The sequence below is a fragment of the Echiichthys vipera genome (assembly GCF_963691815.1).
Source record: "Echiichthys vipera genome assembly, chromosome: 4".
Taxonomy (NCBI): domain Eukaryota; kingdom Metazoa; phylum Chordata; class Actinopteri; order Perciformes; family Trachinidae; genus Echiichthys; species Echiichthys vipera.
In genome coordinates, this window is record NC_139829.1 from 27,138,776 (window position 1) to 27,166,215 (window position 27,440).

General features: G+C 40.6%; 3 protein-coding genes across 3 annotated transcripts; 1 reads left to right on the forward strand and 2 right to left on the reverse strand.

Annotated features, from left to right (window-relative positions):
- Positions 1-2,662: 2,662 nt before the first annotated feature.
- On the forward strand, positions 2,663-15,284 carry adamts13 (ADAM metallopeptidase with thrombospondin type 1 motif, 13; the record flags this gene model as incomplete). Its single annotated transcript, XM_083913090.1, has 29 exons — positions 2,663-2,740; positions 3,018-3,084; positions 3,694-3,827; positions 4,230-4,313; positions 4,545-4,669; positions 4,757-4,903; positions 6,032-6,166; positions 6,477-6,627; positions 6,735-6,839; positions 6,961-7,112; positions 7,235-7,298; positions 8,346-8,472; positions 8,562-8,710; positions 8,823-8,943; positions 9,170-9,250; positions 9,349-9,530; positions 9,709-9,865; positions 10,800-10,929; positions 11,025-11,204; positions 11,340-11,538; positions 11,616-11,718; positions 11,804-11,933; positions 12,084-12,266; positions 12,337-12,541; positions 13,209-13,485; positions 13,567-13,710; positions 13,823-14,002; positions 14,509-14,684; positions 15,129-15,284. 29 exons carry the CDS (start codon positions 2,663-2,665, stop codon positions 15,282-15,284), a joined length of 4,122 nt encoding a protein of 1,373 aa, XP_083769216.1.
- A 170-nt stretch (positions 15,285-15,454) lies between these two features.
- Positions 15,455-21,233, reverse strand: LOC310945737 (carnitine O-acetyltransferase). The gene is made up of 14 exons (XM_083911933.1): positions 21,098-21,233; positions 19,679-19,948; positions 19,436-19,554; positions 18,887-18,940; positions 18,602-18,767; positions 18,263-18,437; positions 17,922-18,100; positions 17,737-17,837; positions 17,532-17,651; positions 17,315-17,437; positions 16,490-16,625; positions 16,341-16,403; positions 16,110-16,247; positions 15,455-16,003 (listed from the first exon to the last, which is right to left on the reverse strand). The coding sequence occupies exons 1-14, from the start codon at positions 21,122-21,124 to the stop codon at positions 15,788-15,790; spliced, it is 1,887 nt and encodes a 628-aa protein (XP_083768059.1). The 5' UTR covers positions 21,125-21,233; the 3' UTR covers positions 15,455-15,787.
- Positions 21,234-21,842: 609 nt separating this feature from the next.
- LOC310946700 (immediate early response gene 5-like protein) lies at positions 21,843-23,079 on the reverse strand. The gene has a single exon (XM_083913239.1). It carries the CDS (start codon positions 22,964-22,966, stop codon positions 22,088-22,090), a length of 879 nt encoding a protein of 292 aa, XP_083769365.1. The 5' UTR covers positions 22,967-23,079; the 3' UTR covers positions 21,843-22,087.
- Positions 23,080-27,440: the final 4,361 nt, after the last annotated feature.

A 27,440-nucleotide genomic window follows, 5' to 3' on the forward strand; every position in this document is an offset into this window, starting at 1 on the left:
CCACGGTCCTTAAGTCATCCTCATCACAGGGGCATCATCATTAAAGGCCCCTGCAGTGTCTTTGCATCACCATGATGTGGTGACATGTGCTAAAACAGCTGGGGGAGGCTAATGGGACAAAACCACTGCCTGGAAAATATCTGTATATTTTTCTGTTCCACTCAGTTTTCAGCACCCTCAGTATTGCATTACAAGCTGGAAAGTCATCTCATCTCAGGGCTGACAGTATGCCACCAACACAACATTTGTCTTAATTAGCAGCGAAAGCACAAGAAGGTAGTAGAAACTCCATCAGCAGCAGGTTTTCTCATATAACAACTTGAAGACAGAGTTGCTGATACGAAAACAAAGCACATAAGGATTGAGAGATACAGCCATCTGAAAAATGGACGTTATGACCATTTGGTGGTGATATCAGATGTGTTGCTCTAACTTTGATTCAACGTCCGATCCATCACCCTGGCAGTTTTATAAATAGTAACAAACGTAACAGAAATGCAGCTTCAATGAGTCACACATGAAGGTAGTGCTAGATTTAGCCAACACGTGACGGATAAAAATAAATACAAGTAAGAATCATTTTTTTCACATAGTCTTAGAAAGCCAGCTTTCCATGCCAGCCACTGACATTAACATCCATTATTTCAAACAGATACAGTAAAATTCTAGCATCAAAGCTTATCCTGCATATATCCACACAAAAAAGAGTTTGGATGACGGGCTGTCAAAAACAGGGTGGTTGACATTTTTTTTGCGCGCATTATTTTTTTACAACAGTGTGACAGATGGAGGGAATGACAAAAGGCAGCAGATGAACGAGAACCCTTTTATGTACAAGCCGGAGCCGCTCTACATGAATGCATCTCAAAATGAAACACTGAGGGGTTGGGCTTTACATGACAAACTCTAGGTTTTCGGAGGATGACAATAACAGATTTTGATGATAAAATTGGTAGAGTGGGAAGGAGGACAAAAGTGTGGTCTAACGGCATAACGGAGATCATCACTTTTCCATGAATAATCTCATTCCATGAGCAACTTCCTCCTTCATTAACTGCAACCAAACATTTTCCCGAGGCGTCATCTGTTGTACCCACTTGAGTATCCCATATGGCTAGATATATATAATTTAGGATCATAAATATGTAATCCTCTTCTGAACAGGCATTCGGGTCCAACAACACTTACCGCAGTCTGCTCTGTAAATCCAGAAGGGCACTGAGGTTTTATGGAAGCAACAATGCTGGTGTAATGCCTGTGACACCCAGCTGTTAATTCAGACTGACAACAGGCAGATATCTGGCAAATGGGGCTTGAATCCTAACTTTATGGCGATAAACTCTTCCCCCCCAGGAAGCAAGGGGATGGAGAGGAGAAGAAAGAGAGGACAAACACTTTTTGGAGTGTGGTGAAACAACATTGTAGAGATTATCTAAATGGTGGAATACATTCTGGTCATTTCTGGACATTAGTATCATTATCATAGCGGGAGGAAATGGTTTCTTATTAAGCAAGCTGTACTGTAAGCTTTACTACTGTATATTTGTATCATCAAAAGCAAAGAAAGTAAAGCTTGATGATATTTAAAGTCCTCCACACAAGTTCTAAAGTATGTAAAAGACTTGAAAACATACAGAGGGTAGAGCACACGCCCCATATAGGCTCAGTACTGCAGCCCTGGCATGCCATCCCCTCTCTCTACCCCCTTTACTCTTATCCTTCAACTGCTCCGAGAGAAAAAGGAAATAAAAGCCCTTGAAAAATAATCTGAAGAAATACTCTGCTTTGATTAATATTTTGTTCAACATTGTTTTCCCCACCCACCACCGCTGCTTGCACATCAAGATTGCTAGAAACATCCAAGAGATTAAACCATGTTTTAGCCTCACGCCAGGTAGAGAGTAGGTAGAAGCGCCCCGAAGTGCTGCCCGTCTTTAAAATAACTGTAAATTATTCAAATAAAATCGCTACTATGAGTCTAGAGAGAAAAGCCTGTCATTTTGGCCAGTTTAAATAGTACAGGAATATCATTCACGTCAGATTAAAGCCAGCCTGGGATCAAGTTTGTCAATTTTAGCTTTGCTGTTGTTTTATAGTTTCCACTTTATGTGTTTTATGTCAGGCATGGACATAAGGGATGTTATTTTGTCACACTCTTGTGGAAGAGTCCATGCGCTTCTGTTCCCTCACAGTTTCTTTCAGTCCAATAACAGGGTCATGTCTGCCCTCTAATGGCTACAACAGGAAACAACACATAATGTCATTTATGATAATTGGGATTAATTCAGCAGTGATTTCAGCTGTGAAAGGCCTAAATATAAATACAGGCTGGATCCAAAAGTGGAATGTGGTGACTAAATAAAGCATGTAGCTGCCATCGCTGATTCTCTCTCATCCTCCGTAGTTTTCAATGCTCAGTGTTGAAACGGCAAAAAAATTACCTGAATTAGTCAACGGTACAAAACAAAGGAACCCCAACCAATGAGGGCTGCCCTCTTGCTCCCAAAGTTAGAAAAAAAACTAGCAAATGACGTATGTCACTCATCAACTTTGTCCCTATTTACATAAACATGTTACTCATACCCTCTTGGCCGGGAAGAGGAGGATCACAGATTGTCCTAATGTTAGAGCAGAGCAGGTAGAGCACAGGAAGAGGGGAAACATGTTTTTTACTACTCTGCTCTTTCTGCTATTACTGCAGCCTGGCTTCCCCGCTTTAATGAGTTCTCCATTGGAAGAGGTAGGTGGAAATCCTTGGGTGAACAGGAGCACTGCGGTCACTGCTCGGGACTTCTGCAAAGTACATTGAACTCTTCAACTTTAAACTGTTTATCGTCCTGTGAAAAACCTGCAGAGAGTCATAACTAGGCCTATGTTTTACTGGATGTACTTGGCAATAAAAAAAAAAGTGTTTTTATTCAGTATTTGGGCCACATATCTATATTTGGTTACACAAGTTCAAAGTTACTGTTTCTAAGGGACCTAAAAATGGTGTTACGGTTTGTGTCTTCTTTAAGCTTTTTCATCACTCCTCCAGTCAAAGAGACATAGTTTCCTCTCCTGGTTCTTCCACTGATGCCTCAGGTATGTCTCTGTATGGCTGAACTGTGTGAAGTGAAGTGCAATGAGAACTATCTTCTTTCTGTGATGGTGTAATGCAGTGTGATATATGTACTTTAAAACACCATCTTGTTTAAAGTTCCCTTCATGCTCAATTTCAGGTTCATGCTTGTATTTTGGGTTTCTACTAGAACATGTTTTCATGCTTTAATGTAAAAAAATTACACATTATTTTTCCCATACTGTCTGTTTCAATGTACCTGTATCTCGTCTAGAACACGCGTGTATCTTAAAGTCCCCCTCCCAAAAAAAAATGCCCTATTTGCTGTGATTGGTTAACACATCTGCATGCTCTGTATCTCTGGACCGTCATTGCAGCTGTGGAATGACAGTAGCAGCACTTTATACATATATATATATATATATATATATATATATATATACACTAGTATATGTGTATATGTACTGTATATAGTATAGTTTTTACATCACGTCCGTATTGAAGTCTTTTGATACTTTCTCAGTATTTATGAAGCATCTTGACCGGCTTTATAATAATAAAAGACTAGACACTACAAATTCAAGAAGTCCTACTAAACATATACGTATACTGTGTTTTCACCTCGTTTACAGTGAGTGGCCGGCTGCGTCGGTCGGCTCTGATGCCTGATATCACACATCTGGAACTGCTGGTGGTGGTGGGGCCTGACGTCCAGCAGGTCCACAAGCAGGATACGGAACGATACATCCTCACTAACCTCAACATTGTAAGTCTGTGCAGAACAGTCTACATACTGTTGATTTCCATCTGTGTGCCTTGAAACAAATGTATGGGGAAATGCGATGAAAACAGGGATGGATAGAGTAATAAAATAATTCACTTCAAGTAAAATAGATCATAAAATAATAAATAAATGAATATAAATTGTCTAAAAGATAAAAAGTATTCCAGGGAAGAAAAAAAAAGTTTTGATGATAGGCCTATTAAATAAAGAACGTATTAGGCTACAAAACAAAGTGCATTAACATGTCAACCTATGAACATCACATCACAGAGCCCTTACGTCCAAACAAACAATCCCTTTTCTTTATAATAGATGCCACTTTGTAGCCATTACACTGAAATCCTGAAATATAATCATCTGACTTATTTTCCAATTTCCACCCAGGCCTCAGAGCTGTTGAGAGACATGGCCCTGGGCGCCAACATGAGGGTGCACCTGGTCCGCATGATCATCCTGTCAGAGCCAGAGGTAAGCAGCGTAAAATCCAGTTCATAAATAAATAAATGAGCAGAATTTTAGATACTACTTTAGAAGTAGTATTTACAACAATCTAAAACTCCTATAGATCTTGTGTCACTTAAATATCCGTATGCTGTCATTCAGAGTGACTTTGAATGTGATAGTAGAATCTCCTTACACTCAGTTTCTTTATGTTTTATTATCCCTCCCTTACTTTTATTGTTGTGGTCACTCTTCCAGCCAGAGATCCAAATGTCACCCAACATTACCTCCTCTCTCAGAAGTGTGTGTGACTGGGGCAGAAGGATAAACCCCTCAAACGATACAGACCCACTACACGCTGACCTTCTGTTATACATCACAAGGTGTGTTATATCGAGCTGGCTGTATTGTAAGTGTGGTGTTTTCTTGATGTTTTATGAATGAACAAACCATGTGTTTATCACAAACAGGTACGACCTGGTGTTGCCTGATGGGAACAAGCAGGTCAGGGGTGTAGCGCAGCTGGGTGGGGCTTGCTCCAGTGAATGGAGCTGTGTGATCACAGAGGACACGGGCTTTGACCTGGGGATCACTATCACTCATGAGATTGGCCACAGGTAAAGCATAGTCACACTCACACGCAGTGAATCTACTATTCTATATTTTCTGATTATAATATCTGATACAATTTTGTCATTACAGCTTATAGACCTTATTAGGTAACACATCTTTCTTTATGGATCATTTCCAAGAAGTTTCCTGGAAAGAACTATGTAATTTGTCAGTAATTACAGGGACAGACGAGACAGTGTTTAATTGGTACCCCTTCAGTAATTAAGTTAAATGGTGGAGTGCTTTTGTCCGTTAACAGCAAATCATTTAACCACAGGCAAGGATACAGTTTAACAAATACGAGAATATAGTGTCCAACAATACATATATGATGAATAAATATTTAATTGTGTTTAAATTTAGATTTTTCCTTTAGGGACATTCCTGTTTTTCCTATATTTAATACAAACTAGTATGGCACTTTCCAGGAAAGATATGTAAGGGATACTGTAGGGATACAGTATGGCTACTGTAGATCGAGCCGGTCGTTATCGTGAGTAGAACCCCGCAGCACCCAGACGGTGATTTCAACAAAAAGCTAACGGTTGTTTGCCACAGGTGACGTTTAATTTACCTGACTTCTTTCTATGGCTTGAGGGATGTGGTCCTCCAGATCAGGACTGCATCCATAGCAGCGGCTTTCAGACACAGTAGCGGCCTGCTATTCTGAAATAACAGACCATAGAATGCCGTGGTTGATCAATCAGAAATGAGTATGCAAAGAAGCTGTGAAATAATAGGAAACAACAGACCTTTAGTCTGATAACATAATGCAATTTAATGTATCAAAAATAATATGGTGAATCAGTCCTCCACAGTAACAGTTCTGGACCTTGATTGATGGACAGGTTTAATGAAGCAAGTTTACATGTTGCAAGTGAATCCTAGTAGCCCTGCGGCTCAGAAGGGGGTCCTCCACTAATCGGAAGATCGGAGATTCAATCCTTGGCTCCCTGAATGTGCCACTGAATGATAGATTAGATTCTGATGAGCAGGTTGGCATATTGCATGGCAGCCTCTGACATCAGTGTATGAATCATTGATGAAACCATTTAGCAACTTCATTAAGATACAACCATCTCGATAGATACAGAAATCCTACAATAAACAATATTTAATGTACTTTCCCCCAGTTTCGGAATCAACCATGATGGAGTAGGAAACACCTGCGGCAGGAGTGGGTTCATGATGGCCTCTGACGGAGGCTACAACAGTGTGGATCTGACCTGGTCTCCCTGCAGCAGACAGCAGCTGCTCACATTCTTCAGGTGGGCCAACCTGTTCAGAGCAGCTGTGCATGAAAATGCCCCTCATTCATCTTGCAGACGTGGCTGGCGCTGTTGAAAGGGCATTTCATCTCCAAGACAGACATTAATAACACATTAATGTTTTTAGCTCGTTGTTTTATTCTCACATTATGAAGGATCAATGTAATATTTGCCTCTAATTTAACATTTATTTACACATTATTACATCATAAGTATGGGAACTCTCAGTGTGCTGTACTGTAAGTAGTTTTAACAAATCTGCTACAGTCTGGACTTGAAAGTGGGATGTCACTTTCATTAATGTTCCCAGTGAAGGGAAAGCTGAATGTGTAAAGGACCTGCCTGCACTGGGAGGCTCCCTACAAGACTGGAAGCCTGGCCTGTATTATGGAGTTGATGACCAGTGTCGTATAGCCTTTGGTAGCACTGCAAGAGCCTGCTCTTTCACCAATCCGGATCTGGTAAGTCACCTGCAATAGTGGCTTTATACCACCAGGTGGCATTTCACATCAAAAATACACATCATAGCTTCAGTCATGTTTGCAATATTGTCCCCTTTTTCCATCAGCCAGCTTGTCGTGTCCTGTCCTGTCACATTAACCCTGATGATAACAGCTCCTGCAAACGCCTCCTGGTCCCACTGCTGGACGGGACAGAGTGTGCCCCTAATCAGGTACTGCTCAGTCATCAGTGAGTCATTCTGGCGCAATCATTATCCCTTTGAATCATTTTGAGTTATTTCCTAAAAGTAGGACCAAGCATGTTTGTTCACAAGGTGAGTTTCTCTCTTCCAGTGGTGTCTGAAGGGGCGTTGTGTGTCCTTAGATGAGCTCAGCTCCTCTGTGGTAGTGCATGGCTCCTGGTCCAACTGGTCTGAGTTCTCCCCCTGCTCACGGACATGCGGTGGGGGAGTCACTCACCGCACACGGAAATGCAATAACCCAAGGTAACAAATGTGATCAGCATCAGTCATAGTCAGTGATGAAGATCCTGTGACTGTGCTTTATGTGTCAAGGCTGTTTCAAAGTTTGCAGCTTATTGAGAATTTTGTCATGTCACATTTTTCAGACCGGCTTTTGGAGGGAATGATTGTGAGGGACCGGATATTGAGGCTGAACTTTGTCACCAGCAGGTACTTTCTTACTGTTTACATTGGGCCTGCATACAGTAAAGTAGGCCAATACTATTTACTCAGTGATCAATGTACCAAGAATCATCCCACTTTTTTTATCAGTGGAGGTACAATACGATTACTCAAGTACACATTTTGGGTACTTTGCATGTTATGCTTCTTTATACTTCAGCTCCACAATGTCTCAGAGTTAAATGTTATACTTTTTACTCCACTACATTGGTCTGACAGCTTTAGTTACTTTTCAGATTGCAGTTTTCACCCCCTTTCCTGAAAACCATGTCTCTTCAGATGTGGTAAACTAAAGGATAAAATGTTCCTGTATGTGTTGAGAACATTCTCCTTCTAATATAAACAAATATAAATAAAGTATTTTAAAGCTTCTTGGATCAGCTGGAAAATGCATTGTCACAAAGCTGTAAACAGGGCTGTTTTGGATCTAACGCCATGAAAAGTTAACTTTTTAGAGCTACGTGGTTCTCACGGGACAGCGGCGCTACAAACACATGCAGATCTTTTTGAATACAATTCAATGTTTAAGATTAAACTACCCAACAGTAATAATGGAGTTAAAATTAGCACAATAAAATGCAACATACATATTAATGCAGCAGTGATATCAATCCAGGAGCATAATATATAATAAAATACTGACAGGGAACATTTTACTGCACAGTGAATACTTTTCATACTTAAATACTTTTTGAATGCATGAATTGTACTTGTAGTTGAGTATTTTCCCAGTCTTACAAGTATCTTACTTTAGTAAAATATCTGAAAATGTCTAAACTACTTAATGATCTTTTTTTTTGGCAGTTTGCAGTCTGTGCTCCCATAACACGCCTCCAAAAAATCAAGCCCTGATGGGACGCCTTTTGCAAATTTAGAGGCAAAGAAGTAATTAAGCTTAGGGAAAAGTGATCAACGAATGCCTTTATAGTGGTTTGGGGCTGAAGGTGCAAACAGACACCATAATCGGTCCAGAGAAGCTTATATTTTATTTTTTTTACACTGTTTTTATCTTTTCTACCACACATGTTTTTGCAGCCATGTGAGCGCACCCAGTTGGATTTCATGGCAGAGCAGTGTTCCCAAACAGACCTCCACCCCCTCTACCTGCTGCCCAACACTGCCTCCTTTTATACCTGGATCCCTGCCATAGGCTTTACACAAGGTTAGCCTCAGGACATTTTCTTTTCATATGTAAATGGACAAAACCTTAATTCTTACATTGTTCAGTTTGACTCTTCTCATTATAACCAGGGGATGAGCAGTGCAGATATATGTGCCAATCAAAAGGAGAAAACTTCCTAGTGAGCCGTGGTGCTCATTTTGTGGATGGGACTCGCTGTGGGTCGGACAGCTCCTCTCACTTTGGCTCCACGGCTGCTTGTCTAAGAGGGAAATGCCAGGTAAAGAAGACTGAGTAGATGACAAAGCAGATGCAGTTTTTCTTGTTCACACTTTTTTTTTTTTTTTTAACTGTCTTACACCTTTTTAAATGTACTGTTTGTCTCTGATCAGCTGTTTGGCTGTGACGGTGTGCTGCACTCTGTGAAAGTGAGGGATGTGTGCGGGGTGTGTGACGGAGATGGATCCTCTTGTAGTTTGACCTCTGACTCCTACACTGGTGGTCGGGCCAGAGGTAACAAACTATTGAACACATTTAATGACAGAATATAAACAACATTGTTACATGAAGTCAACTTATTAATTGCAAAAATAATACAGTGAAATGGCTGTGTGCACAATCAACCTGTTTTAGGTCAGGTGCAGGACAAATTGCAAAAGTAATCAATGACCTAATTAGTACTGGTGTTGCAGTCCTGTATTATCTTCCATGCGTTTTAATCTGGTACTTTATGTTTCAGAGTACACCACCTTCCTCACTCTGCCAGTGAATGCCACACAGGGTTATATTGTCAACAGGGCACCTCTGTTCACACACATGGGTGAGCGTCATTACTTTACAAGAGCTTTACATTTCAACAGCAGAGTAAACAAGAACTCAAACCTTGGAGTCGTTTTATTTTTGCTTTTGTGTCCGCAGCTGTAATGGTTGGGGATCAGTACATTGTGTCCGGGATAGGCAGCATGGCGCTGAATATGACCCACCCCTCCCCACTGGATGATAGCCGCCTAGAGTACCGCCTCCACCTGACCACTGACCTTTTGCCCGAGATGGAGGAGCTGCTGCTGCCAGGACCGCTGTCAGAAGAGATAAACATACAGGTTAGGAAAGAAAAACATACATTTTTGAATAATGAATTGATTATATTCACAAGGCGGACTTTCTTAAACATTTGAAAACTGAAAAATTGAGCTTACATCTTTCTAGGATGTTAAGAAAAACTACTCAGCATTTATTATTATTATTATGTACTCAGTAGAATTATGTTTCTCTTTGCAGGTATATCGCAAATATGGAAAAGAATATGGAGAGAGGACGAATCCAAACATTAGCTACCAGTTCTATGTGCCTATCAGAAAAAGTGACTTGATAGACGTCACACCTAAAGGCGAATGGGCTGTCTTCAAAACACCCTGCTCTGTCTCCTGTGGATCAGGTAGTTCACCAGTCATATTGAAAACCCAGCATGATATAATATATTTGCTGGTCATTATAATGTCACAGCTGATTACACATTATAGTCTTAGCTCTCTTTTGTTTGAGGAGCCATTGGCTTTTTACAAATGAGATGAAGCAATTTTATAATTATGTGCAGCAGCACTGACCTTTCTGTGCCAGCTTTTATCCCATAAACTGCGGTGTTGAATATGCTGAATTCATTTAGTCATTGTTCTAATCTCAGTTGTTTTCAGTAGCAAATGCCACACACTGTCCACTGAACTGATTAAATGAATGATCGCATACAGTACATTGCAACAACAAGAACCATTTTGTGTTTAAAGTCCCCATATTACATTCATTTTCAGGTTCATACCTGATTTTGGGTTTCCACTAGAACATGTTTACATGCTTTAATGTTCAAAAAACACTTTATTTTTCTCATACTATCTATCTGAATATACCTGTTTTAACTCTGTCACCCAGTCTGCTCTGATTGGTAAGTGTTTTCTGGCTCTTACGCTTCTATGCACTCTCTGTCTCTGCACCATCATTGCAGCCGGGGAATGACTGTAACAGCACTATAGTGGCTTTCTACTTGTATAGTTTTGACATCACAGTACACAAGTCCTGAAGTCACGTTTAAAGGCACAGTTTATGAATAGGAGCTGGGTTCATTTCTCTGTGGACTGAGCGTAATCACAGTATTTATATAACACCTAGATGATTTATAATAAAAAAAATAAATAAATCAAAATCAAATTTTTACAACATGGGACCTTTAAGACTTGGAAACTTTCCCGTCTGCCATAAATGTTCACAATGAAGCACTGGGGTGTAAAACCTGATATGAAAAAGAATACACCAAAACTCAGGACAAATCAATATTTTAAGTGAAGATCTTCCTGTTTTGTATTTTTGTATTTTTACAGGTGTACAGATGCATGTTTATACCTGTGTAGAGGAAGATACCAACAACCATTTGGAGGAACACAATTGTAAAACACCTCCTCCAGCCTTACCACCTCACACAAGCTGTCATCTCTCCCCCTGTCCCCCTAGGTAAGGTTCATACTCATCTCTGTTTCTTCCCTTTGCATGGACATACAACTCCACAAGCACCAATGGTGATCCATGAATAATTTACTGTTTTACAGGTGGGATGCAGGGATGTTTGGGCCTTGTAGTGCCTCCTGTGGTGGAGGAGAGAGAGTGCGTTCTGTAAGATGTGTTCAGAAAAATGGAGCTGATGTGATAAAGGTTCCAGATTCTGAATGCCCTCCTGATACAGCTCCAAACACTGTCGAACAATGTAACCTGCAACACTGTCCTGCCAGGTATGACGTCTACACGGCAGACTCTATTAGTTACAGATAGTGCATGGGTCAAATGACTTCTTATGACCGCAGAGTATGAAGGATTTAAGGTGTGAGGACTTTCTAAAAACACAAAATCAACGTATGTGTTTACAGATGGCATGTGTCAGATCCAGGTGAGTGTTCGGCAGTGTGCGGACCAGGAGAAGCGAAACGCATCGTGTCGTGTGTCCGGTCAGAAGGCGGTCAGGATGTCGAAGTGGATCAAAGCTTTTGTGCTTTGCAGATCAAACCACCTGATTCTGTGCTCTGTGTGGTAGATGTTTGTCCCATTGGTTGGGAATCTAAGGGAGAGGTACAGTAGAACATCACTAAAATCTCACTCTTGTTTCAAAGCGTGGCGTGTATCTAAACGTTGTCTTTCTTGACCAGGAACAGCCCCTGCTGAAGTCTGGTGCATCGCCACGCTCTAGGCAGGCTCCTGTGTATGTCTGGAGTCCTGTTATCAGCCAGTGCTCAAAGACCTGTGGCAATGGTAAGTGAAAAACATAGACTCATCATCTCTCAGAAACAACATCTCCTCATGAGATAAGGTCAACCAAAGCCCGATGCTTATGTAGGAACCCTGCAGGTGTGGTTTTCCTGTGTGGACCACCAAACCAGACTGAGGGTGACTGACGTTCACTGTGATGCTTCAACCAAACCTCCTCCTCAGTCCGAGACCTGCAACACATCTCCCTGCCCCCCTGTGTGAGACACAATACCTGACATGCATATAACATACAATATTAGTGTTTAGTGTAATGCAGTAAATCTCATATTTGTCTCAAGTATTTAGTCTACCATGTATCCATTTGCAGAAGTAAGGTAGCCTTTGCAAACATTTTTTATCACAACCAGGTGGCGCTATAAGCAAGGAGTCTGCAGTGTAACATGTGGAGGAGGGGTGGCCAACAGGGTGCTGTACTGTGCCTTAGAAACAGGAGGGGAGGAGGAGGAGGAGGTGGTGGAGGATTCCGTGTGCAGTGACTTTCCCAAACCCACAGCAGTGGTTTCATGTAACGACCACAGCTGTCCTGCAAGGTGAATCACACACATCTGAAATACATTTTTGCAAAGCCAAATGATTTAAACCCCACTGTCATTCGTCCAGGTGGAAGGTATTCAGTTCATCGCCCTGCACGGCGTCCTGTGATTTGGGTGTAGCTCAGAGGACTGTGTCCTGTGTCCAGTTCGTCCAGGGCAAGGAGAGTTTGGTGCCCGAGGAAAGCTGCCACGCAGCTGTCAAACCAGCCACCACAGTCCCCTGCCTGGTGCAGGTCTGTACGTTAAGATGGGAGGTGAAACCATGGAGCCAGGTATAATCTTACAGGAGACACATGGACTGGAAAATGAGGATTAGATTAGATGAAAAATGAACAGTTGATAAATGAATGGGCAACTATTTTTCGAGCAGAAATGTAAATTTCCCGGTTCCAGCTTCTGAAATGTGAGGTTTTGTATATATATAGATACAGAAGATGATTGATTCATCAAGGAATTTATTGTTGGGTTAATCAACACTGAAAATGATCACTACTTGGGTCCTTAGATAAGATAAAGAATTAATAATAGAAGATAAGAACAAAGAGAAATGAGTGGAAAATGTGACACATAATTAAATCTATGTGGCTTTTTACAACATCCCGTTTTAAAGGACCATGAGAGACTTTTCAAATCAGTCTGCACTTAAACCACATTACCATGCTATGATATTGTAACACCAAATGATTCATGGTGTATGGAATAATTACCAATTGAGAAAGAAAAAAAACATATCCGAAATCGGTACATATGCATTCAAAATTTGTCAGAAATGTTTTTTATCATACACAGCTTCTCATCAAAGAGCTTAGCTTGCAAACACAGTGGTGTGGCCCTTTAAGAACACGCTTTCTTTCCTAGGACTGCAACCCTACATTTAAGCATTAGGCTACTGTTCTTTAATGTGAATCCTGTTTATTGTGTTATACCTTGTTCGTCCAGTGTTCAGTACCCTGTGGATACGGGATCCAGTCTAGAGCTGTGTCCTGCATTGGCCCCTCAAAGCCGGAGCCCCTCAGCCCTCTGTTTTGTATGCACATGCCTAAACCCATCACCATCCAGGGCTGCTACATGGGCAGCTGCGGAGACGTGCCGCCCACCCCAAGTGTCACCACTGCAATTACGCCACAGCACCCATTGGACCATCCTTCTCCAAGGCCGACAGAGACAATCACCATCCCACAGACCACTACAACGACCAGCCCGACACCTAAACCCAGTTAGTACCCATAAACTACACATTCTCAGAATAACAGGTGGCAACTGCGGGGTGATCATTACAGTGTCTGTTTTTTACCAGCTGCATGTGGACAGCTACTCCTAGAGCAAACAGGCACGGTGGATTTGAGAAATGTTACTGGCCGCTGTACAGTATCCATAGGTCGACCCCTAGATGAGGTCATTCGTGTCAAAGTGGAATCCGGCTCCTTGAACTGCAGAAAAAGTGAGTTTTATCAAATACTGTATATAAATTATGCTTTTGTCCTTTGTCACGACTATTGCAGCTTAATTAACATGTGACATTGTTAACATTGCCTCTGCATTTCTCTCTACAGAGGAGTATGTTGCATTTTTTGACCGGTTGGCATTTGTGAGGAAGTGCGAGCAGGTAGCGGGTAGTGAACTGACCACCAGAACCAACGTCCTGCTGGTGCGTCAAAACCTGCTCAACCCTGGGAACGGGGTTGTGTTCACCTACGATTCACAGAAGAACACAAAGAAGAGCAACCATCACGGTAAGAGTGCTTGTGTGGTCAGCACATGCAGAGCCGGGGTGGTGAGTTGGATTTTGTTTTTGTTTTGCAACCCAAAAAAGGTGAAATTTCCTATATTGCAAAAGCTTCACTGGCTTTCTGAAATCGATTTAAACTGAGACCAATGTCTGAGCCTATTGCAACATAAAGGTTACAAGTAATATTGGGAACACTATCACAGTCCAATGTAATCCAATACAACAGCCAATACAGTGAAGCCAAAATAGTTAAACTTAAAAATGTTCTTTCCTTGTTATTATTGTCAGAGTGGCGTTGATTAAGCTACTATAGTTAATGTTGTTGTGTTGAATCATATTGTGCCCCTATTTTTTTTTAAAGCGCTTTTAACTACCTAAAAAATGACTCAGGTTGAATAAGCACCTGACAGTTCCAACAAATATGAACTATTTTGAGCTTTGCCAATGCAATTCCCATTGACTGTGCTCATATTTTGCTGAGTTGAATTCTGCCATGACTTTGCCCCGCAGATTGTGACAATCAACTGTTTTCACCAACGGGCGTCTTTGAGAATCCAACGACGTCCGACACTAACCACACCTGTCGAGTCCTCATCAATGCCCCTCCCTCGGTGAAGATTAAAATCCAAGCACTGCACATAGGATTAGTATTCAACTCCACCAACTCCCAGTCTACATACATCATGGTGCGGAGGAGCTTTTTAACACGTGTTGTTGCTTCAATATGCTGTATGATTAAAGGGATAGTTCGGATTTTTTGGAAGTGAGGTTGTATGAGATACCTATCAACAGTCAAGTGTATTACATAGAGGAAATGCACGCTTCCAGTTTGGAGAAGCAGATAGGAGGTCTGGCACAGAAGCTAAGTAATGTACTGCTGTGGATAGGGTAAGCAGCTAGTCAGATTTTAGCCACCTAAAAAAGGCATGTTTAAGTTAAGTTTACATGATTGGATAAGTTAAGCATTATCGGGCATGTACTTATGGGTAAGTACCTCATACAATCATGCTTCCATATTATCCCTTTCATAGGAATTTAAAAATATTTAAAAAGTGTAATAACTACTGTGCTATTTTTTCATTTTACTTACTACTTCTTGCTATAACTAATACTTTTATATTCTTGTTCAGATCCGGGACATGGATGTCTTAAAGACCAGCGTGTTTAAAGGCCAGCAGCTGTTTCAGTGGCACTCCTCTGGAAATATGGCTGAGATTGAATTTCATGGAGACTACCTGCATTCCAAGGGAAGCTTCAGAGCTGAATATTCCTTTGTGCGAGTTTGATACTAAATATGAACTATTTTTGAGGCGGTTTTCAATGTACATTTACTCTTTACAATATTGTCTTTCTATTGAGTAGAAACGCTTTAGCAAGATTATTTTTTTGTTGTTGTTTTCATTCCTGTGTGGTAATTATTTTGACCTGAAATAAAAAATAACCAAACCACGGCACTCAAAAATCTTTTAAGTCAAGCCAGGACAGGATCATTCTGAAAACTGCACCAGGGACTAGTAAGGTATAAACAAAGAAATAAATTAATGTTATACTATTACAATCGGCAGATGATGTTAATTTGAAGTTTATATGTAACACAGTATATTAAAATATAGAAATTCCATCATAAATAATTGCACACTTCCCACAACCCTTTGATAACAGGTTTCCCCTCAGCTCGAAAACACACTCAGTACATTGTGTCCGCGGGGCATTCTGCCAGTGACCCCGACATCGGTTCAGTTCCATCTCCCGTACAGCCTGGTGGGACACAAACACCATGCCAGTGGGATCACTGCTTGGCTGTAGCTGTGTCTTCCAGGAGAGCTCTCATGTCCAACAGAGCATCCTCTACAGCCTGGGCAAACTTGGCAGCGTTTGTTTCATCGCAGCTGTTGAAGGCCGTGATGGCGATGTTGATGTGCTCATCCATGGGATTGTAACACACTCCGTAGCCATCTGGCACCATTGGACCAAAGCACATCACACAGTCTGTCTTGGACCCAACCTTGACATGGAGACAGCAGAGTTGAGGGGCAAGCAAACAAATACCACTACAAATAATCATTTGCTTAGTAATAAGAGACTGTTGATTTTCATAGATATAAATATACCTGACTAGTGGAGAGATTATAATGATGAGCCACAGCAAAAGAGGTATCCATGAATATCTCAGGCATGGATGTCAGGTCTTCAATACTCAGCATCTTCAGCCCGAGGAGGTGTCTGTCTATAGCTTGTCCATGAATTGCCTGAAAAATAAAATTTAAAAGTGTAAAGCTAAGTTTAATCAGATGGGGTTTTAGGAATAAAGATTTTTTATGTTGATAAACTCCGGTTCTCACATTGTACGTGTTCTCCTTATGCGTTTCAACGGCATTCTGCAGCAGCGCCAGCCTCTCTGTGTTCTGTTGACAGCATTCACTGTTAAGTCAGACAGCTTATGTGCCTTAAATTATACATTTATTGTGAAAGTCTAGTGGTTTAACCGTACCTGTTTAGCTGGGTCTTGCATTGCCTGGATGAATTTTAACGAATCTGCAGTGGTGGCACGGATTGCATCTGTTCGCCCATATTTGAACATTCGTAACGATGCACTCTCATAGGTAGGGCAGCAAATATTATACATCCTGGAATTCAAAAACAACACATGCGATATATGTTGTAATAATACACCTAAAGATCCCATATTATGCTTAGTTTCAGATTCGTACTTGTATTGTGGGGTTCTATTACTTGTTTACATGCTTTAAAGGCAATGTACTCGATATTCAGAACATCATTATAGCAGCAAACTGTTTTCTGTGTAAAGATATAGAGGAGTAATGGCGTCCTGAGCAGAGAATGAAGTCCCTCTCTGTGTGTGCTGTAATCTGAGCGTCTCTGTTGTTGTGATAGACATTCCCGCTGTGTGTGCATGTTAGTACCGTAAAAAAAGAGTTATTTCTCATATTGGAGAGCCTTGTGGAGGCAAATCTCAACACACTTTTTTTCAGTATTTTGACACCTTTAATGTTTAAAACATTACCTTTCAAATACTGTCTATTTAAATATGCCTGTATACACCCTCTGTCTGAGACGCACTCTTTCAAAGCCCGTCTCTTTAAGCCTCCCTCCTAAAAAAGCCCAGTCTGCAGTTTCTGAATACGGGCTGTGTGCATTTCTCTTTGGATTGAGTGTTTTGATACATTCCCAATATTTATATAGCACCTTGACCTGCTATATAATATAATAAAAAAGACATGGAATCATATTTTTTTTTACATTATGGGAACTTTAAATGATATGTCATTTTTGACTACAAAAAGGGATTTCTTACCTGAAGTAGGCCAGTTGCAGGGCCATTTGCACAAAGCCATCTGGACTTAGCTTATGTTGCTTTGGCACATTTTTTCCGAAATGAGAAAACGCAAGCACCTTCACATCTAAGTCATGCACCATTCTGAGGAAAGAAAACACAAAACAGGAGGAGTTACACAAAATGTCTGACATCAAAGAGGAGATAATGATAATTATCATAACTGCACTTTACATACATGTTCATATTTTGTTTGGCGTTCTCGATGTCTCTCTTGACCTCGGTTGTAATGTTAAAACGCAGTTTCAGAGGCATTGACAGGGGGACCATCGGAGACCGAACTACTTCCGTTCTCTGCCTTTAAAGAAAATATGAAACATTTAGTCCATTTGAGGTCATATGACAAAGGGAAAAACACTAATCAACAAAAGATAGAAACTTACATGCATTTAACCACGAAATCGATGAGAAACACAATGGGTGGACCCTCAGCAGGTGCATGTTCATACACTAGTCCACACGTACCGTCTTCACCAACAATAAACTGAGGACGATTGAAAAGCACATTCAAATTTACAACCATTACCACAGTTGTGTAAATCACTTTCAGCCATTGTCTCAATCCCACCTGTAATGTCTTGTCGAACCAGCGGTTTCCGCTGTTCCAGCGAGCTCCCCCTCCGTGCAGCATCTGGGCAGCCACACGGCTCTGATACAGCTCGTCTGACACCCGTGGCATCGGGGCATCCAGACAAACTGTGAAGATACTCTTCTGGATGGCACGGACCGACTCTTTATTTGTCTTATCTGAGGAGGAATAAAATTACTTTTAAGATTTCTCCATTACAGATTTTATCTCAAATACTTGTCTTGGTTCTTAGGCTACATTTATTCCAAGTAGACAATGAATCTATTGATACGGAGTGCTTCGTCACAGGCTCTTTAAGTTTTTGTCTCTGCTCTGCTCACCCTTAATTAGATTGGTATAGGCTTTTCCCCAGGTGTTGCGGTGCTGTGATGTGAGGATGCCAATAGGCTCCTTGTTAGTCTGCAAAGAGGAGTTCCAGATCTTCTCCAACTGCATGTAAATCTGATCTACGGTCAGTGGGGTTCCATCGCTGTGGTACACATCCAAGACAAAGAACTGTGGGGCGAAGAAGGCCAGGTTCAGGTTAATGTTAAGGTTAATTCAGCCACAGATTCAGTATTTCTTCAATTTTAGAATGTCACTATCACTGGTTCATTGGCTACTTTCTGTTGCTATGTTGAGAAGTACAAGGATGAGAACAGCAGTGCCATCTAGAGTACCTGGAAGTTGTGGACCACAGTGATATGAGTGACAGGTGCTTTCCCGATGGCGTGATTTACAACAGTGTCTCTCTTTGGACCGGGGACACGACAGGAGGACAGGATCTGGTAATACTGATCCATACACAGCGGCTTCCCACTCAGGTACTCTACAGGCAGGGTATCACTGTAACACAGCACCTCAAATTATATATTTGCAGTTTTGTTAATCAAATCAAAGTCCTGGTTATAATGAGCTCTCTGTTACAACGGTGTAATATTGGTTCTAGTTTCAGGCAAACTCACGTGTCGATCATTTTTTTAAATTCCAAAACTCCTGCAATCAATTTGGCTGCAAACCTGCACAGAAGACATTCTTGTGTTATTGACAAACATGATGATTCTGAGCATTCAATTCTCAACAGTCAGCTCTGAATGGAGACATTTACAAGTACACTGTCATTCCATATGAGCGACTAGTGTTACTGGCTGACAAATTGGGAGTCTAATGTGTCTGACTGCCACACCTACAGCTCTAGCCCTGACTTCACTGGAGTAATTTTCTGTGGGGCCACTGTGTTCACAGCATAACTCATGGGTCACAGTAGTCAAAAACAGCTGAGCAATGCAATGGAAGGCTTTAAATAGCCAGCATGTGGAGGGAAGCCTGTGCAAAGGTTGGCTTGAAACTCAAGCTTCATATGAGCTTGTTTATACTGCCCTTCAACACAGTGTAAATCACTTTTGGGAAACAACTTTATGAGTGGGCTTTTAACTAGACAATTAAGATTTATAACTATCATGGAAACACAAGACAGCTTTTCTGTCATTTTACCGTGTATCCTGGTTTCTCACCTCATCTGTCCTTGTCGATCCTGGAAGTGCATGCGAGGCAGGACAACCCCAGGGCTGGTGTAGACCGCCACTGGCATACGGCAGTCTAGGTAGGCTGACTGCATCCACCATTCTGACAGCTACAAAAAGCAGTAGTCAGAAAGCAGGATATAATATACATTTATATATATTTTTCAACTGCTTGTTTAGATTAATTCAAGGCAGGATTACAAACATAATTGTCTAATACACCCAGATATCTACCCAGTTGTCTGTTTTGCCTGCCCGTCGCTCCAGGCCTTTCTGGAGCCTTTCCCCAACACCACCCTTGAGGAACTCCTTCACAAGCTGCCGGGTATGTTCTAGCTCCTCCTCGCTGACGATGGGCTCCAGAGCAGCCAGGTATCGTTCACATGTCTTCTTCAAGGCCGGCACAGGCAGCTTAGGTAAACCTTCCTGGTGCACCAGGGACCTCTCTGGGATCTGTGTTACCGGTCTGACAAGGCGACATGGCTTTACCATGCCAGGCCGCAGCTGGAAGAAAATGGTCTTAATAAGCACAAACTCTCCTCTGCTAAAATAAAGGCAAAATATTACCGTAGAAAACACCTAACACACTCGCTGCCTGAAGTGTGTGACGTTGAAGTGTGTGGTGACACACTCCCTAGTTGAACCTGAAGATTAATTGGACTGAAGAGCTGACTGATGCTGCCAAATCTGGTGTCAACATGTTGTTAAGTATCAGATGTTATTGAAGCCTCTAAAAGTAAATGACTCAATGGGTTGAGAGGACCAGGATTTCATGTTGTGTGAACATTTAGAATAATTTGCAAAGGCACAGGTAGGTTGGTGTGAAAACTGACACCAACTGATCACTTGGTAAAGCAGACATACTAATTGGGTGGACCCACAGGTGCTTATTTATAGAAGGTTGACACAATTGACCCCTTGAAATGGTTTCTAGAACAAACACATACAATAAAAGCATACAGATGTGCCGTTATGCTCAATGATTACCAATATTACGTCATTATCCGATATATATATATATATATATAATAAGATTTGAAGATAAACTGATTTATACACTGATAACGGCAGGAAAACGAATGAAGCACTCGTGATATAAATCATTAACGTTAATGGACATCATGTTCATTTGATCCGAGCCGACCATAAACAACTTCCGGTACACGCTTTTCAAAATAAAAACGCTATGACCACTGTGTTTTGCTGCGTTGTTGTGTATTTTAGCCATTTATGCCACAGCTAGGGATATAAAGACAGGCGTTTTACCAAGGGCTGACTCTGTGGCGAATAAAAATACCATTATATTAATTCCCCGATGTCATTTTTTGCAGCATGTTTTGCAGCATGCGCAGTAAGTGAAGCTAACGTTATGCTAACGGCTAAGCTAAGCTAATGTTATGCAAAATGTCACATTGCAGGGCTGCCTTTATTGCGCTCTAAGTGAGAACTACTCCACGACAAACACTGATATTTCAACAGCATAGAGTGGTGAACCCCGAAGCACGAGTTACATTTAACTTAATAAAGTCACATTGTTGCTGTCCCCGTGCATCGCCCCACCCCCGTCACTCAGCCGTAAACCCCACACGTAACGTTACCGCGTTTGATATTACGCACTTAACATACATGCAGACTGATAAACAATAGACTCACCGCGGCCTTGACAAAAACACTCAACATCTTGTCAAACAGAAGCGTTAGAGTGTTTGTCTGTCCCGGGAATATAGATGGGGAAACCCTCGGGCAGTCATGTCTCAAGGACAAGCACGCCGAGTATCTCAGCTGTCCGCCCCCCTCAGACCCACCGAGCGAAAACAACTGAGAGTTCCCCACTAAAAGTCCTGCTTTTCTGTACTTAGTTTGGGACATGCGTGCCTCTGCCTGCTGTTTCAATAATAAACACAAATATATTTCAGCAATAATAAGATGCCTCATTTCATCATCCTATGTATTTGATTAGAATAAACAATATAGGCCTATTCTATTTGGTTTTAATCATGGCAGTCACAAATTCGGTTATAGGTTATGGTATCCTATAATAATGGTAAAATGATAGCAATGGAAAACAATACAAAGCCATTATAGCTTTATGTAGCATATATTTGTGATACACCTAGTAACAAGTGCCTAGAGTGATCTAATTCACGAGGAGTTGAAGTTGCAATTTAAAGCCAATACATCAGTGTTTGAAAATATGTTACTTTTATTGATTGATAAAGCAGACCCTGATATAAATAATACATTTACAGAACGGTATTCTGCGTGGATCTGGTGCATGAGGCTGTACAGATCTTTACTGACCACATGGTGGAGCTCGTCCAACATCTTTCCAGAGAAACAGCGTTAGCTCATTTCTTCAGGAACTACAAACCAAAGACAGACTCCAGTACCCAAAAGAATAACCAACAAAAATAAGGTTTAAATGAAAGGTACAGTTAATTCATAGGGTGTGAGGATATCATTTCAATTGGCATGAGCAATGTCAATGTGCAAAAGTGATCCCAAATGATATGATAGCTCCATATAGTCACATTTCATCACCATTTTTCAATAACAGAGGAGAGAGAGAGAGCTGCAGTCGTGTCATGGTTTATTTGAAAGCAATAAAATAAAACGATACATAGAAAAAAACAACAATACAAATCAAAATGCTTCGATTGCTCTGGTCCATCCGCTGCCTGTTAACAGTGTATGTTTTAAACAAATTGATTGAGCAGCGAATATTTGCTCAAGGTCCGTCTGCTGCCAACTCACAAACTCAGATAGTCCACCTGAACCCAACACTGAAATCAGGTTGGAGATGTTTGTGCTGTCCAACTGCTCCGAGTCTGAATGTAAATCGTCATCAGTCCTCATCCTTTTGCACGGCACCGGCCCAAAGTCTGGCAAATAAAACTCTGGGTCAACAATATGATAACTTGTGTCCATCTTTCGCTTTTTAGCGTAGCACTGCGCGCCCTGCGGCTGTTTTGACTGCGCGCAACAGTCTGAGTGGAAGTATCCATTCGTGACAGTAGTCACCACATGCGTGTCCAAGTCCAGGACAGTCTTTTGGTTGGCTTGTGCGTTTGGGATAGGTAACTCCCAGGATGATTTGTCTGCACAACTCCAACAGGCTTCCGAAACCATAAGGTCAGAGTCACTTGGTGAAAGCATTGCGCAGGCGGATGCGTCTTGGTGCGCCACCTCTGCAGGCTGGCCGTTGAGCTGATGCGCTCCGCAGTGCCAAGTGCCCGACTCAACCCCAGTAAAGTTGCAGTAGAAGTCATCGGCCAACTCCGTTAAGCTCCCCGTCAATTCAAAATAGTCTTGCCTTTCACGGACTGCAGCTACATCCTCATACTGATGCGTCCTCGGCGTTTGCGACAAGTTTTTGCTTACATAAAACTGCCTGGCGTTTCTCAGTACGTACGTTACCAGCAAGTTCTTGTGGAGCTTGATGCCTCCTCTCTGCGTCCTGGAGTTTTGGATTTTCCTCAAAGAAATGGAGATCAGATTCTGTGCTTCAAATGCACACTCCATCCTCAACCGGGCCAGCCGTTCTTTCCTCTCAGTCTCTCAAATGGCTTGTTTCTTCACTGAAGAAATATGTATGTCTTTAGTTGAGATTCCTACTGGATTCGTGTAGACTGTGTCCATAGCTCTCCATGTCTTCCCAGTAAGGGCATGGATTTGCAACTCTCATCTTTCCTTGCCACGCCCTCACGTAGACATTGTCCAATGGGAGGGAGGCGGTGCTTCTGTTATACGCAAATATCACTAGTAGCCTCATTCAGGATGCACGTAGGAGCGGGCATGCTGCATTTCCCTAAATGCATTCTGAGCTTTTTAAATCTCAGTGCGGACGAGAATCATCACAATTATTGTTCATGTAGAAAATAAGAGAGTAAAACCGAACAGAATAGAAAGAGAGGTTATAATAGAATAGAGTAGAACAAAGTAGTTAGTAATTACAATACAATATAGTAGAGAATAGGAGAGGTTAGAACAGAATACCAGAGTAATATAATATAACAGAACAGAGTAAAGATGAATATAATAGAATATGGTAAAGAGTAAATAAAGAGAACATATTAGAGAGTAATATAACACAAAGTATAGTAACAGAATAGATTGAAGTAGAATAGAACCAAACAGAAACAGAGGAAAGCAAAGTAGAATATATCAGTTAATAATTACAATATAATGTAATAGAGAGTAATGGAATAGACTAGAGTAGAAAGTGATAGCACAGAGACATAAGTCATTACAATATGATAAAATAGAGAGTGGCAGAATATAATGGAGTATACTATACTAGAATATAAAAGTATATACTAGAATAGAGAGTAATATGATATAATATAATATCTTAAAGACTAACTGAACATAATGGAACATATTAGAGAGTAATACAACTCATAACAAAATAGAATTATTATACTAGTAGAGAGTAATAGACTAGAATAGAGATTCAATTATACTTTATTGGAGTATAGTGAAACAGAAAAGACAGAGAAGAGTAGAATAGAGTAGTGAGTAATTACAATAGAATTAATTCAGCAGAGAGTGGGAGAATAGATATCACCGAGAGTAATATACTACAATATTACCCAATAAAGAGTAATAGAAATTAAAATGGCCTCAACAAATATACAGTATAGTAGAGAGTAATAGAATAGATTAGGACATACTGAACAAATGATGATGTAAAATATCATACAATATCTATGTACAAGTGAATGCAATTCAAACAGCTCTCCAGAGCCATAGATGACAGAGAGACAAATAAAATATGTCACCATAACAACACACGTAAAACTACAAGGATACTAGAGAACAAACAATGGCAAGCTATAATGGTTTGGATCGCACTTTTTCCTCAGGTCCTCTGGATGACTGTACCATGAAGCAGGTCCATAGCTTCTGAATGCAGCCTCACTGAGAAGCATAAACCCTGCCACCAAAATAAAATGCAATGAGAGTAGAGAAGAGGCCTGAGAAAGTAATAATATTCCATTCTATACTGTACTATACAGTACAATTACATAATATAATAGCCTGTGTTACTATACTATACTGTACTGTACTGTACTGTACTGTACACACACATTTCCTCAAAAGCCGAATCAAATATACTCACACATTATATCGGTTTAATGCACATACACACACATATTAAATTATGAATGTACAGTCTGGATCTGACAGTGATGTCATTATGACTGCATCTGATAATAGAAATATTGTCATGGAATGATGTGTGAGGTAAAAGCTCTTTGTAGAGAGATTATCTGTCATCCGTGCCCCACATCTGTTTGTGTGTACACACACAGATGGCTGACATCATACTGAACACCTGGATCTGACTTTGATTTCCTGCCAAATACGTGAATCAGTAGGACAGCCACTATTATGGTTATCATGTTCTGATAATGGTGTAAATTGGCGTCTGACATGTGTGCTCTCTCCGGAATATAGTTTAAATGGCAGAGAGCAGATTGATGTCATGTTTTATGGTGCAGCGTGCGACGGCATGGCATAGCATGGTATTTTATGGTATAGTTCAGTGTTGTTTAAGAGGTATGTGTCACCAGCTGCAACAGCAACGCTGTGACTGTTCTCACCTTGTGAGTTTGTTTGTGAGTCATCATGGCAAAATGTGGTCCTGAAGACACCATCTGTAGCAGGAACTACCAGAGAATTTGAGTATTTTGCTTGGTGTCTGCAGCCAGATATTGTCACTGCGATTGCGTTGCAACTGTGCAAGACACAGTCATGGAACATTACAGATGTTGATCAAAATGAAGACTGAATTGACTGAGTGTGATCCAAGCAAGGGTGGCATAAGTAGGGGGATAGGAAGTAGAAAAGGGTCAACTGCACCACCCCTTTATGCCAATTTAGCATCACGGCTGGTGTGATCCCATCATAAGATTCACCAAAGTCACACAATAACACTGACAAACTAACCAACTGATGCAGTGGTACACCAACAATTACTGTGTTTTCTAAGGTAAAATTACTGTTTTTGTCAAAGAAGTCTGGTGGCTTTGAGGAGGGCATAGATAAGGGCATCTTTTCCCCCATCGTACAGGGCTGTCTGATGCCAAGTGAAAGTTATCAGAATAATCAAAGCATACACTCAAACTCATTTTGGCTTCTTTGGGATAGCACAGTTAGGCCACCCAGGAGATCATAGTTAACCTTAATTGTTTCTATTTTGTAGGGGGCAAACTAACTAGCTAGCTAACTTCGTTAGGCTATCAGTTTATTTCAAAGAAGTAAGATGTAGCCGTTGTGTGTGATGCTGCTTTCCATTTATCTCAGAAGTCAGAGGTCAGAACTGGGAATGACGTCACATCTGGGTGGACAGTGTTTAAGTCAGAAAACCAATATATTTAATGGGATGGTGGGACTCTAGCCAGGTTAGCAATACCCGTTGATAATGCATTATGTGGTATTTTACGCATTCTAACACCCTAGCAACATGTCCACAGATAGAAAATGGAAAATACCGTGTGTATTGCTGATTTAATGAGACACAAATAAGACAGAAGAGGGATTCAATGGTGTATTCCTTCAGCTTTAACTACTGTTGATGCTGGGCACTACCATGTTGGATTTTGAGGTTGGGGCTTCGAGAGGTCTCTAACTGGAAGCTTGGAAATTCCGACTTCCGAGTTTAACTGGAACACAACAGTTTACCATGGCTATGAACAAATCAGATTTGATTTGATTTGATCCTGTTTTGAGCTACCCATTTAATAAAAGTATAGACTAGTATAAAGATGAAAGTGACATTTAGGGCAAAATATGTCTGTGGAAATGTCTTGCTTTGTTGCTTTTTTTCCAGTGATCACAAAACACATTTGTAATTATTATAACAACTTAGAAAGAAAGAACTAAATACGGAGGTGGGAACAAGTGTATGTTACCTTTAGAGCAAAAAGAATGTGCACTTACTACAGTTTTGTTTATCTAAGTGTTGCATTATGGGTGGCTAAATTGCAATGCCAGTAAGATACAAGTGGGAAAAAAAGTGGGTAGGTGCCAAAATGTCACACCGGAAAAATAACCGTAACAATCATCTTATTGAGCATCACTGGAGAGAAACAACAACCTATAATCTATGAGAGACAGAACCAAAGGTCAGACCAAATGTCAAGTGAACCAAGTATCAGTTTTGAAGATACCTTTGTACTTGCACACACTCATGTTGACTTGAGTAATCTTACTTAGATCATGAGACAATAAAGGTTTAGCTGATTAAATGTAAAAAGACAAACAGTGCTAATGGAAATAATAGGGCTATTCAGTTGACCAGTCCTCCAATTTGATATTGACCACTTGGATCTCAGTGTACATAAAAAAAAATAATTGTAGAGAAACCAACTTTCCATTTGAAGGTTGAATAAACTGCAAAACTGTATTTTGCATTGACTACAACACATAATTTCTGCCTTTGGTGAATACATTTGTAGTATCATATTTTTTTATTCTTAATGTCTGACACAAATATGAGCAGGATAACTCTATGATATCTTTAATGAAACAAGATGCTAGCAAATGTAATTTATATAGTGTAGTATACTATAGTGTGTTATAACACTGACTATATCTACTGTACCATTTTAGGATGAGCGTCAAGCTGAATGTCCTGAATGCAATTTGATGTTTGCATATAAAAACTAAAAACTAAATTAAACATATGATGTTCTTTAATTTAAGAGTAGTGTTCTTATTTATTAATGTCTCTACAAAATGCTGCATTCAAAATCCCAATACCACTGATGAGAGAAAAAACCTAAAGCTGAACCTAAGACTGTGATTTCAACTTCTGGATAGATAGTCTTTATTGTCCAAGGTAGATTTGTTTTCACAAAGAAACGTAAAAATAGACACAATACATGACATTTGGACTTCTACTTTTTATATTAAGTGTGGTATATTAAGTCTACTTATGCTACATTTAAAAGAAAACAACACAGTTCTCACAAATGGGCTATGTGAACTT